Genomic DNA, 13,434 nt, shown 5'->3' with positions numbered 1-13,434 from the left:
ATAGTTCTTCCTGGTTGTTTCAAATTCTAAATCAAGCCCAAAATCTAAATCATCATCCTTCCATACAAACTTGGGCCTCTCCCATATTTCCCATCTCAGTGAATGGAAAAGACCAAAAACTAGGAAGGAATCATCCTGGTGTCTTTTCCTCCTTTGCTCTTCATATACAGTCTGATATGGTTTGGCTGGTGTCCCCACCCAAATCTCATCTTGAATTGTAGTTTCCATAATCCCTATCTGTTGTGGGAGGGACCAGGTGGAGACAATTGAATCTTGGGGTGGTTTCCCCCATTCTGTTTTCATGATAGTGAGTTCTCACAAGATCCAGTAGTTTTATAAGGAGCTTCCCTCTTCACTGGGCAGTCATCTCTCCTGCCACCATGTGAAGAAGGACATGTTTGCTTCCCCTTCTGCCATGATTATAAGTTTCCTGAGACCTTCCCAGCCCTGCAGAACTGTAAGTGAATTAAACCTCTTTCCTTTATAAATTATGCAATCTCAGGCAGTTCTTTATAGCAGCATGAGAACGGACTAATATACAGTCTATCATCAGATTGGGCTTATTTATCTCCGAAATACTTTCAGAATCTCTCTCTCTCTCCAATTTCACCACTATCCTAGCACAAGCTACTATCATGTCCAGCCTCCATATCACCTGTGCTTACCTAGTACTGTACTCATGCATGCACTGGTTCCCCCTGCCAGGTGGAGTCCACATTGCTGTTAGTCTCCCAATTCCTCCTCCTTAAAAACCTCTAACAGCTGTCCATTGTTGTTAAGATAAACACAAAACCTCCTACCATGACCCATGCAGCCATGCACATCTGGTCCTACTGACTCCTCTGGCCTCAACTCCACCACTCTTCCTGTGGCGTCCTTCACTCAGTCCCGCTAACATTCTTCTCATCTCTCACACACACTAAGCTCCTATCCAGCAGTCTTGCAGATGCTATTACTTTGGTTTGAATTCATTGTTCCTCAGTACTCATGCATCATCCTTTCAGGGAGGGCTTCCTGACTGAGCAAAATCCATCTACTAACTGCTCTTGTGGTACACTGTATCCTTCTTTCCTGGCCTTGTCACAGTTGTATTTCCACATTCACTAGAATCCCCTTTAGACAATAAGCACCACAGGGGCCAGGGCCATGACGGCTTTTGTTTGACAGCACAATGTCTTGCACCGAGGGCACATTAAACATTTGCTAAACGAAAGAACAGATACATTCATGAAAGAGAGACTAAACTGCTTGGAACAAATTTTAAGTGCCCTAAAATTTCAAAAAAATGGTCAACATTAACCATGTCTAGTACAGTCAGACAAAAAGCAAGAAAGAAAGGTGTGTGTTGAGGGGAAAGGTTATACAGTAAGACCATGCCTGTATCTGTGGGGACAAGGCTTCCCAAAGCAGTGAGCCCAGAATTAGTTGGCCTTGAATTTCAAACAAAGAGTTTTAGCCCAGTCTCATAAGCTATAGGGATCTAATGGAGCTTCTTTGGGTGGAAGATTAAAATGAAAGTGGGAATTATTAACTCAGGTAGGTTTAACCTATCATCTGCATAGAGAATAGTTGGAAGTAGACAGAGAAGTAGCAGGACTAGAGGCAAGAAGATGCTTAATGTAGACTAGTATAAGAAGTGTCACCCAAAATAGAAAAGAAGAGGCAGAACCTGGGACTAAGTAACAGAACTCAGTGATTACCTGGTTATGAGAAATAAAGAAAGTGTCAAAATTGCTTTCCTCTGACCCCACCTTATCACAAGAGTTGCAGATTGGGAGATCTAGAAAGAACTGGGGACATGGCCAGAGTCTTCTCAATTCTTTATTTTATTTTATTTATTTATTTTTGAGAAGGAGTCTCTTTCGCCCAGGCTGGAGTGAAATGGCACAATCTCGGCTCACTGCAACCTCCGCCCCCTGGGTTCAAGCGATTCTCCTGCCTCAGCCTCCCGAGTAGCTTGGATTACAGGCACCTGCCACCACGCTGGGCTAATTTGTGTGTCTTTTGTACAGAAGGGGTTTCGCCATGTTAGCCAGGCTGGTCTCGAACTCCTGACCTCAAATGATCCACCCGCCTTGGCCTCCCCAAGTGTTAGGATTACAGGCGTGAGCCACCATGCCCAGTCAGAGTCTTCTCAATTCTTAAAACATACAATTTTATTTCCCCCAAGGACTTAAGATAATGAAATAAATCATTATGGTAAAAGAAACCCAGGTACACTGTACACTAATCACTCAACATCTTGTTTCACTGCATTGTTGTTGGGGCAAGATGTTTAAACATTAGCATTTAGTTAGACATCCAGGAAGCAGACACCTGTTTCTATTTCTGTATACCAGAATTCAATTAAACAAAACAAATTTAAAACTATCATCAGAGTGAACAGGCAGCCTACAGAATGGGAGAAAATTTTTGCAATCTATCCATCTGACAAAGGGCTAATATCCAGAAGCTACAAAGAACTTAAACAAATTTATAAGAAAAAAGCAAACAATCCCATCAAAAAATGGGCAAAGGATATGAAGAGACACTTCTCAAAGGAAGACATTTCTGCAGCCAACAGACACATGAAAAAATGCTCATCATCACTGTTCATCAGAGAAATACAAATCAAAACCACAATGAGATACTATCTCACACCAGTTAGAATGGCGATCATTAAAAAGTCAGGAAACAACAGGTGCTGGAGAGGTTGTGGAAAAATAGGAACACTTTTACACTGTTGGTGGGAGTGTAAATTAGTTCAACCATTGTGGAAGACAGTGTGGTGATTCCTCAAGGATCTAGAACCAAAAATACCATTTGACCCAGCAATCCCATTACTGGGCATATACGCAAAGGGTTTTAAATCGTGCTACTATAAAGACACATGCCCATGGATGTTTATTGCGGCACTATTCACAATAGCAAAAACTTGGAACCAACCCAAATGTACATCAATGATAGACTGGATTAAGAAAATGTGGCACATATACACCATGGAATACTATGCAGCCATAAAAAAGGATGAGTTCATGTCCTTTGCAGGGACATTGATGGAGCTGGAAACCATCATTCTCAGCAAACTAACACAGGAACAGAAAACCAAACACCACATGTTCTCACTCATAAGTGCGAGTTGAACAATGAGAACACATGGACACAGGGAGGGGAACATCACACACCAGGGCCTGTTGGGGGTGGGGGTTAGGGGAGGGATAACATTAGGAGAAATACCTAATGTAGGTGACGGGTTGATAGGTGCAGCAAACCACCATGGCACATGTATATCTATGTAACAAAACTGCACGTTCTGCACATGTAACCCAGTATAATTAAAAAAAAACAAAAACAAAAACAAACAAAAAAAACCTGCTCCACAGTATGAAATAGGAGAGAGAGCAATGGAGAAAGGGTGAAGACACCAGGATTCTGGTCCCAGTTCTCAAACTAACTCCCCTATGTCAACCTGAGACACACGACTCGGGTCCGGATTTCCTTATCTGTAAAACTGTCTGGGAGGGGAAGATAAAGGCTGGGAGTGATTTTTACCTGTGTTCAACAGAGTGCTGGGATTCTGGGGAGGTATTCAGGAGCTCCCAAGGAGACAAGGGAGCAGTTGAGTGGATAGTCTCCCATCCACTACCCATACCCCCTCACCCTGAGAAATAACAGGGAACTTTGTAAGATTTCATTAAGTCTACAGTATGGTCCATACCTCCACCCCCACCACCCAGGAAAAATTACTGGTCTAGATGCTGTCTCTCTAAGGATATTATTACTTAGGAGTCAGTTGTCTGATTTCCCAAAGAATGAAAATACAAGTTGATAGCTCTTGGATCTGCAAGTTAACACCACACACTATGATGTTAAAAAAATTCACCAGAGCAGAAATGACACACATCATTTTAGAGTTTGGGGAATCAGCAGGGACACTAAACTTTCATTCTGAGAATAAACTTTGACATTGGATGAAGGCAACCAGAACTATTAGCCAACAGTGGTACTTACTTTAGCCTTATTTTAATGTTTTAAGAACAGATATTCACATACCACTTCTGCGTTAAAAGTGTATTTTTTTTTTTAAGACAGAGTCTCACTCTGTCGCCCAAGCTAGAGTGAAGTGGCGTGATCTCAGCTCACTGCAACCTCCACCTCCTGGATTCAAGTGCCTCAGCCTCCCAAGTAGCTGGCACTACAGGTGCATGCCACTACGCTCAGCTAATTTTTCTACTTTTAGTAGAGATGGGGTTTCACCATGTTGGCCAGGCTGGTCTTGAATTCCTGACCTTAGGTGATCCGCTCACCTTGGCCTCCCAAAGTGCTGGGATTACAGGCGTGAGCCACTGCACCCAGCCCCAAAAGTGTATTTATTTCTGAAGAAAAAACTTTCAGAGAATTACACACCTACCCCCCCAACACACCCCTCTGGCAACTGATCTCTACACAGCTCAGAGCACAAGGACTGTGACAATATCACAAGACTCCCTGAGCCCAGAAGCTTCGTTAGGGGCCTCAAGCCACAGTGACCAGCAAGTACCTAAATATGACACAATTTTACTACGGCCTCACACTTTGCAATTGTGGGAACTTGGAGGCTAATTTGAGAACTGGGTTGACTCTTCTTTAGAGACAGGAGGGATCAAGGTGATGGGCCAAAATGAACACACTTTAGTACAGGGTTTTCCAAAGTGCATAGTGCAGTTTGCCGTGGGTTTTGAGAAAATCAACTTACAGGGTGTTTGTATTTAATATTGTTAATGTGGGGATGATTTTTTAAATGAATTTTAATATCAGTAAGATAATATGTAATGTCAATTGTTATTATTTTATTCAACTTAGTAATACAATTTTTGTGATTATTTTGCTTCCATTTTATAAACTGAATACGTGTGCATACATGTCACAATGTAATCGGATCTTTCCGGGAGCTGTGAAAAAAAAATCAGAAACCACTGCTTTGGTAGATATTGAGAGCAAGAGAGGAAGCTTGATCTTCAGTTTGATCTTGACAGACACTTTGGGAATTTTGGCTTAAAAGTTAAGGAAAAGGTGGGGGAGTCGAGAAGGACTTATGCCCAGTATTTCCTGAGTGAAGACCACACACACCTACTTCTGACAACTGATCTCTACACAGCTCAGAGCACAAGGACTGTGACAATATCACAAGACTCCCAGACCTCAGAAGCTTCATGAGGGGCCCCAAGCCACAGTGACCAGCAAGTACCTAAATATGACACAATTTTACTACTGCCTCACACTTTGCAATTGTGGGAACTGGAGGCTAATAAGAGAATTGGGTTGACTCTTCTTTAGAGACAGGAGAGAACGAGGTGATGGACCAAAATGAACACACTCTAGTACAAGGTTTTCCAAAGCGCATATCACAGTTTGCAGCATGTCATTGACACTGTGCTTGACCTTAATCCACCCAACAATAGTTGGCCTTATTGAGAGGGCAAAGGGAGTTGGCTTGTCAGGAATTTCACCTGTTTTCCAGACAAAGGCAGTTTAAGTAATCCATCCAAAGTCACAGCTAGTATGAGGCAGATTCAGAATTCCAACCTGATAATCACCTGTTACTATAGCTCATATTTTCTTAGCCATAGGGGAAGGAAGAATAGAGAAACCTGTTTCCTTAAAGTTAGCTTTAAACAATCCTACCTGGCTCTAACTCCTGACTACTATTGTCAGCCTGGATAATACTGATTAAGCTTTCCCTCACTTTGTTCAGGCACTCTACTAAGTGCTTTAAAACCTTAATTTCACTTCATCCTCACAAAAGCCGTATGAGATATGTACTATAATCATTGCTGTTTACTGGAAGCTTTGAACAGTTCAGTAACTTGTCCAGTGTCACGTAAACATCATTGACACAAACCACATTAAATAGCTAATGTAGTTTATTTACATTTCTACACATAGGAAAACTATCTGCTAAAATAGCTATTTCCCCTCCAAGTGTTGGAGTCAAACAGTTGAAATATCAATTTCTCATCTATACAGTGAAAGTGAGTGTAGAGGTTTGCTGAGGATTATGAAGTCTTAGTTCTGGGGATAGAATACCCAAGGGCAGAGGTAGGAGCAGAACTGCATTTTTTCTAAAAAAGGTAGCTTAAGCAGCTTCAGAAATCCCCAGCTGCTGTGGAGTTTGAGATGAGCAGGGGAGGCACAGGAGAGAAGACTGTGCAAACCTGTGGGATTTTTATAAATTTGCATTCATAGCCTCAGCTGGTGTTTGGTGAAATTTTGGACACAAATTGAGGTGAGGGTTAGTCTATTTCCCTGTGCATCGTGGGTGTCCAACATCTAGTCTCGTCAGCTTCAGACAGGGTCTACCCTTTTGCAAGCCTCTCTCCCCTTTATTCTCAGCATTATGCTTAAGTTATTGTAGAATCCTGTCTGAATCAGATTTGATTATACCTGAGCAATTCTTATCTCTTACTGAGCTTGTAAAAAGAACATTCTGCCGACACACCTTCATATTGCATCTGTTCCCAACCTAAAAATACAAGACTCAAATTTGTCTGTGAGCAAACTCTAAGTTGACCTTCCACTGACAACTTAGAGGTAAGAGGGCAGCTATTCCGAAAGGGAGGGGAGGGGTAAAATGAAATAAAACAGGGTGGAGCTTCCAAGGGAACTTATAAATTTTCTTTGCAAGGTCACACCTACATCCTAATTGGAAAAGAGCTGAAAGAGCCTGCTCATTCCGTCCCTCAGCTACCCTTTCCGACCTGGTTTCACTCGTGGAGATACACACTTCTGGCAGATTTCCAGGCCACACACAGAGATACACAAAATCATGTTTTCCAAAACAGAGAGATTGGTGTGGAGGGTAAGAGAATGAAGGCTGAGAGGGTAGATGGTTGCACACCTGATGCGGGATGAGCAAGGGGGTAAAGTTAGGGCAGTGACTGGATACAAAGAAAGTAGAAAAGTGACATTGAACATGGTTAGCACAGAGGCACACGTTGTGGTCCTGCACAACGGATTCAGATTCTGGCCAAACGCTGCTTTGTATACTGAGGACATATTATAACCTCCCAGAAATGAAACATATGCACTTCTGGGTCAATATGGTTGTCACCACATCAGATGAAAGGAAAAAGTAATTAGGAATTTTTAAGAATGGTGCTTTTGCCCCTATCAGTTCAGCTTCAGAGATCAAGGAGTGCCTAATGACTGTAGGAAGGAAAGCTCAAAGGCTCCAGGTTTCTTAGTTGCACCTGTTTGGGAAGGGCCTGGACTAACAAAAGAGGAAAGCAACAGGTTCCCACAGGCAGAAACTCGATCCAGTCCCCGCACCTCCTGGCGCCCATGCCAAGCGCCACCAGAGCGCGGCCCAGGCCTCCACTGCCCTGCCCGCGGCCAGCTCTGCAAGGCCAGGCCACAATGGCTTCCTGTCTCCTTGGGTCCAGGGTGGGTACCATTTTACCAAGGCTCACCTGCTGGGAGCCAAGTGCAGAGCAGCAGCCAAGGTGCGGGCAGTTTGGGCCATGCCATGCCGCCCCCTTTCTGGCCCTTTTCAGTTCAGGGGCTTCGGGGCACTGCGTCTTTCTTCCTCAGCTGCAGCCCCAGGACGCACCACCTTCTCCAGGGAACCCCTCGGGTTTCCCCTCACTCTGCGCAGCGCGGAAAGAGGTCCGCTCTGGTCCCGGGGCAGGTGCCGCCCGGCTCGTCCCCACCTGCGGCGCTCGCTGCGGCTCCGCCTCCCGCTCCGCGCGCCGCCGTTTCCTGCTCCGCCCCCGGCTCCCGGGGGACTGCGGCCGCCTTCCCTACCTGCAGCCGCTTTCCCTACCTGCCGCCGCCTCCCGCTCGCTGAAACACCGTCCCCCACCTCGCCGACGGAGAAGATTCCCTCTTTCCTCCAGAAGTTCTCGGGAAATCTCACCCCCTGCAAATATATCCCCCTCTCCTTCTAGAATTATGTGGATATAACTTTCTAGGGTGTGTTTCTTGCGTTATATTTCCATTCCCTCGTAAATACTTGCAAAACATTGTTTCACTAAAAACACAGTAATATGAAGTTTACAGGTAATGTCTGTTCAGATTTTCTAGAAACTAAAGATTCGTTTCTAGGCCAGGCCCAGTGGCTCACGGCCTGTAATCCCAGCACTTTGGGAGGCCGAGGCGGGTGGATCACCTGAGGTCAGGAGTTCGAGACCAGCCTGGCCTACATGGCGAAACCCTGTCTCTAATAAAAATACAAAACAACCGTGCGTGGTGGCACGCCCCTGTAATCTCAGCTACTCGGGAGGCTGAGGCAGGAGAATTGCTTGAACTGGGGCGGCGGAGGTTGCAGTGAGCGGAGATCGTGCCACTGCACTCCAGCCTGGGCCACAGAGCGAAACTCAGTCTCGAATAAATAAATAAATACGTAAATAAAGATTTGTTTCTAGAAGGTAGAGATAAACTAGAGAAGTTGACTCAAGTTTCTACAACTATGAAAGTAAAATATTATAGAAAAATATAGTTATGGGAATTTAAAAACATCCCGCTGCCACTTTCCATAGCCAGGCATTGTTCACGCAGGTATATTTATTTTTATTTTTTCTTATCCTTCATTGTCACTGAGAAGCCACTCACAGACCTCAGCCCCTACCAAGGTTTTGACCTTGCCAGATCAAGGTTTTGACCTTTTGCTTTGCAAAGACTCTAGGTCTCTTTGCACCAGGCCACGTAGCATGTAATCTCAGTCTCTCCTTCCATGGCAGAAAGTCCACCAGCCATCACATTTTCTTCAAGAAAAAGGAATGAATAAACATTCATTAAATTCATTAAACACAGTTTCAGGAAGCTCCCATGCTGGTCACTAACCTTAGAAGTCAGTATCATTTCTCCTGAGCTCATATCATTTCTCCTGAGCTCTGCTGTGAGAGGGCCCCTTACCCCGTGTTGCTGATATCCTTCATGTAGCCTCCACCCAGAGGAGCATCCTTGTCCTGGATCTGGTGCAGGATCTTAACTCAGTCTCTTCTTGTCTTTCCTTCTCCCGGTTCCCTCCTGGATCTGGCTTCTCTTTTCCCCAGTGGGCCTCTTCTCTTCCAGAGAATAAATTCAGGAAGTATGTGGCCAAAGATAGATGGTAAAATGTTTAGGAGCCTCATAGGTCTTCCGTGGAGGGATCCTAGCACAGTAGCAGCAGCAGCAGGAGGAGGAAGCTGCAGTGTGAGGGTTGGGGGTCATGTCCCTCAACCCCCTCTGGAGATCCTGTACGTGTTCCCAGCAACACTGTGTATGTTTGGATGTCTGTGATCCTGAGGGATTTGCATAGTTTCCAGGTTTGTGAACAGTCTTCAGCAAATGCTCAATTCCAGTCTAAAAAGAAATGTGAGCCCTATCCTTCTCACACCTCCCCCCCCATACCCCTCAGCCCCCGCTTTGGTATAAAGGCCATTTTAATATTCATCTAAGCCAGTGTTTCTCCCATGTTTGTTCCCTGGAATGTTAATTCATAGTATATGAAAAAAGGGCTCTATTATTAAGTCAATTCAAGAAATGCTGGATTAAACTAAATGAAACATTTTTTTCAGGACATGTTAAACCTTAGAGTGTTAATGTACATTTGAATATAGAAGGAAATATGGCACTCAGCATTCCCCCAAAGTCATTCAGCCACAAAACCCTTTTTTCTCACATAAGGTTTAGGGCAAATGCTCCATGGAGCGTATTTTGGGAAATCCTGGTGCTGTAAACCAAACATAATTGGGATGATAAGTTGGAGACTTCTAGATAAACAAATGAAAAATAGCTTTAATAAAGTTTATCTCAAGTGCATCAGAATTAGAATTTCCTTATTTTTCCCTTGGGAATCACTCATCCAGTTGAACATCTACCTTCATTGCTTCTCTTGAAGTGAACACTTAGATGACTTATTTTCACCCGTTTCTCTGTCTACTGCATGCATCTTTTTTCTTCATCATTTATTATGTACTATGTACCAAGCAATTCTTAGTGCTTCACATGCTTTCTTACAATAACTGCATGAAATAAGGGCTATTATTATCCATCCCATTTTATAGATATGGAAATGGAGGGACAAAGAGATAACCTGCTCAAGGTTACAATGTGGTAAATGGCAGAGTAATGAGCCTAGGTGAGGTGGTCTGACTCCAGAGTTTGTGCTCTTAGCTGTTACACTATAGACCCTCACCTAGCTATTAATGTATTTCCATCCATCTGTATTTACAGCTAGCTGGTTCTGTCAATGTGTGCTAATACAGTTTCTTTCCATATATGTTATTTAGCTCTACATAAGGGAAAACTGAATCCCACAGCTCCGGGCTCTCTTGGGCCAGTCATTCTTCCCACATGTGCCATTGGTCCAATAAAGATTAGATAAGAGTATGCACTTGGCTCATAACAACAGCAGTTCTTCCATTGCTAGATATAAAGTAAAAATCACTTGACTTGCTGATAGTGACTTCCTCCTATACAAAGTAATAATAATAGCTACCATGTATTAAACACATTGTGCTAGGCACTATTCTAGACACTTTTTAATAAAGACTAGCTAAGTGTGCTAGTGAGAATGGGGGAAGACAACAAGGAGTTCTATCTGCAGCTGACTGGGGACAACCAATTGAGATAACTCACTATGGTCAGACTAGCCTCCAAGCACTTTCATTATTGAAGTAAATACAAATTCAATAATTTGTATTGAACTGCACTGTGACGCAGGGATCATCATTGTCCCCATTTTACAGATGAGGTGCAAAGTTTTATTAACTTACCTAAGGCCACCCTGCTTGTAAGTAGCAGAGCTGAGAATCAAATTTAGGCAATCTATTTTCAGAACACAATACTCTTCACCACCCTAGCTGTACAATGCTTCTGTGTTTTGACTGAGCTAGGATCTGACAACAAAGTACTAAGCTGTTATCTCATCATTTATAATCATAATTCCTAGGTGAAACTGTGTCTATGAATGTTTCTGAATACTGTGTGTTTTCTGAATACTATATATGTGCATCTCTACTTGAGAATAATGTAATATTTGTACATTTATATGTGTACAGTATTTATAGAGAATGGAGAAGATTTTGTAGACATACATGGAAAAGAATGAAGAATTAGGTAAGTAAAAATCATGCACCAGGCACTTAAAGCTAAGGGGAGGTAAGAAGTGTAAGTAGTTGATTACCACTAGAAGATTCAGACTACGTCTTATGCATTTTGTATTCCCAGCATCTAGCATAGTATCTGAAATATAGATGTACTCAATGAATATTTCTTGCACTCTTTATCAATAATTCCTGGAGGAAGGGACATCTGCTCTAGGTTTGAAAATGAATATGACTTTGCCAGAGCAATCCAAGCAGAGAGACCAGCCTATACAAAAATCACAGCACCAATAAACAGCATAGCTGAACAATAAGCACTTTAGTTTTGCTAGGCTGGTGTGTTAGACAGCTAGCCAGAATAAATAGTTAGTATGATCAGCTGGAGAACTAAGACTTCATGCAGGAGACAATGGAAAGCCAATGAAGCATTTTAAACCCGGAGAGGCATAATGAGAATTGTATTTTTGAAAGATAAACTTGGCAGCAGTGAGAAGAAAGGTGTTCGGGAATTTAGATGAAAGACAGGGAGACTAGTTAGGAAACTGTTACTACAGTTAAGGTGGGAGAACTGAGGGCCCAAGCCAATAACCGGTGTTGGAAATGGAGAAGAGAGAATATTTTGACAGATATGTAGAATGTGGAACTGACATAATTGATGATCAATTAGTGTGGGGGTTGAGAGAAGGATATAGGTCTCTGACTATTGACCCTATATAGATGGTGATTCCTTTAATGAACATAAACATATGGAAAGAATAAAAGGTTTTCAAGCCCCTCAGACACATTGCACTAGAGAGTAGTGGATCACCCAAATAAAACTCCTAAGGATGGTTGGACACCTTTACTAAGCGCAACTGGCTGAATGAGGTTCGTAGGAGCTGCATTCCTATACAGGGAAGTCTGGGTCAGCAGGGAAGTCTGGGTCATCAGGGACTGAGAGACCTACTTCTTGGCTAGTGGCCTAGAACAAAACAATCTTGGAGTAAGGCTAAAAGCAGCAGGTGGTGGAAGCTAATGAAAGGTTCTGGGAACAAGTATGTTTATTATTACAACTCTTATTCAACATTATACTGGATATTCTAGCCAATACAATTATAAAATAGAATTAAAAGGCTGAAAATGAAGAGTAAAAATATTATTGATAATATTATGTTATCTACACAAAACATTAAGAGAATCTATACATTATATATAAGGACTAACAAGAGTGGTTGCTGGAAACAAGAGCAATATATTAATGTCACTGACATTTGAATATACCAGCAACATATATTTGGAAGATATGACTTTAAAATATACAATAAATCTATTAAGTAACTAGAAATAAGTCCAACAAAATATGTGGAATAGCTTCATGAAGAAAATTGTGAACAGTTACTGAAAATATTTTTTCTTTCTTTGTTACTGTTTTCAGTTAGTATCAAGCCAGCATTCTCAATGAAACTTTTTTTTTAAGATGGAGTTTCACTCTTGTCACCAAGGCTGGAGTACAGTGGTGTAATCTCAGCTCACTGCAACCTCTACCTCCCAGGTTCAAGAGATTCTCCTGCCTCAGCCTCCTGAGTAGTTGGGATTACCGGCGCCCGTCGCTACGCCCAGCTAATTTTTGTGTTTTTAGTAGAGACGGAGTTTCACCATGTTGGCCAGGCTGGTCTTGAACTCCTGACCTCAAGTGGTCCACCCGCCTCAGCCTCCCAAAGTGCTGGGATTACAGGCGTGAGCCACTGTGCCCGGCCTGAAACATTTTTTTTAAAGACCTAAATAAATGCAAAGATACATTGTGTTCTTGGATAAGAACCCTCAGTATCATGAAGGATGACAATTCTTCCCAAATTAACAAATTCTATGTATTTCTAATAAGAATCTGAACAATTTTTCAGAATTTTACAAACCGTTTCTAAAATTAACTGGAAATTATACAGTAGCAAATAGACAAGACAATTTAGAAGAAGAAGTTGCATTATCAAACTTCAAAATTAGAAAGCTAGAGCAGTGGAAAGTGTGGCATTGGCACTTGGATAGACAGACAAGTAGAACGTAAAACTCCATAACTAGACACTCATACATATTGGGGACTGGATATATCACAGAGGTGGCATTGTAATTCTGGGGGACAACCATAAACTACTCTATAGGTGAGGCCGGGACAATTGATTTTTCTTATGTTATAAGATAAAATGTATTCTGTCTTTATACCACACACAAAACGAATTCCAAACTAATTAAAATCCCATTGTTAAATGCAAAAACTTCAACCTTTCAGAAGAAAATACAGTAGAATACCCATATGGCCTTGAAGAAAAGAATAAAAATTTCAACAGAAAATGAAAAGAATAACTCATTAAGGGAGACTGATACATAAACTACTGCAACATAATAAGAAACATGT

General features: G+C 42.2%; 2 protein-coding genes across 2 annotated transcripts in view; one reads left to right on the top strand and one right to left on the bottom strand.

Moving 5' to 3' along the window:
* ILDR1 (immunoglobulin like domain containing receptor 1) overlaps positions 1 to 7,664 on the bottom strand; it is a 35,327-nt gene extending 27,663 nt beyond the window's left edge. The window contains exon 1 of the mRNA XM_050781873.1: positions 7,428 to 7,664. Coding sequence (XP_050637830.1) covers positions 7,428 to 7,485 — 58 coding nt within the window. The 5' untranslated portion in view covers positions 7,486 to 7,664. The remainder of the gene's footprint in view (positions 1 to 7,427) is intronic.
* The window catches only part of FAM162A (family with sequence similarity 162 member A), a 569,879-nt gene that overhangs the window by 178,299 nt on the left and 378,146 nt on the right, over positions 1 to 13,434 (top strand). The gene's annotated exons all lie outside the window — the stretch shown is intronic.

The sequence above is a fragment of the Macaca thibetana genome, chromosome 2 (genome assembly GCF_024542745.1).
Source record: "Macaca thibetana thibetana isolate TM-01 chromosome 2, ASM2454274v1, whole genome shotgun sequence".
NCBI lineage: Eukaryota > Metazoa > Chordata > Mammalia > Primates > Cercopithecidae > Macaca > Macaca thibetana.
Note: the sequence above shows the minus strand (reverse complement) of the source record. Positions and strands in the feature narration are given on the sequence as shown.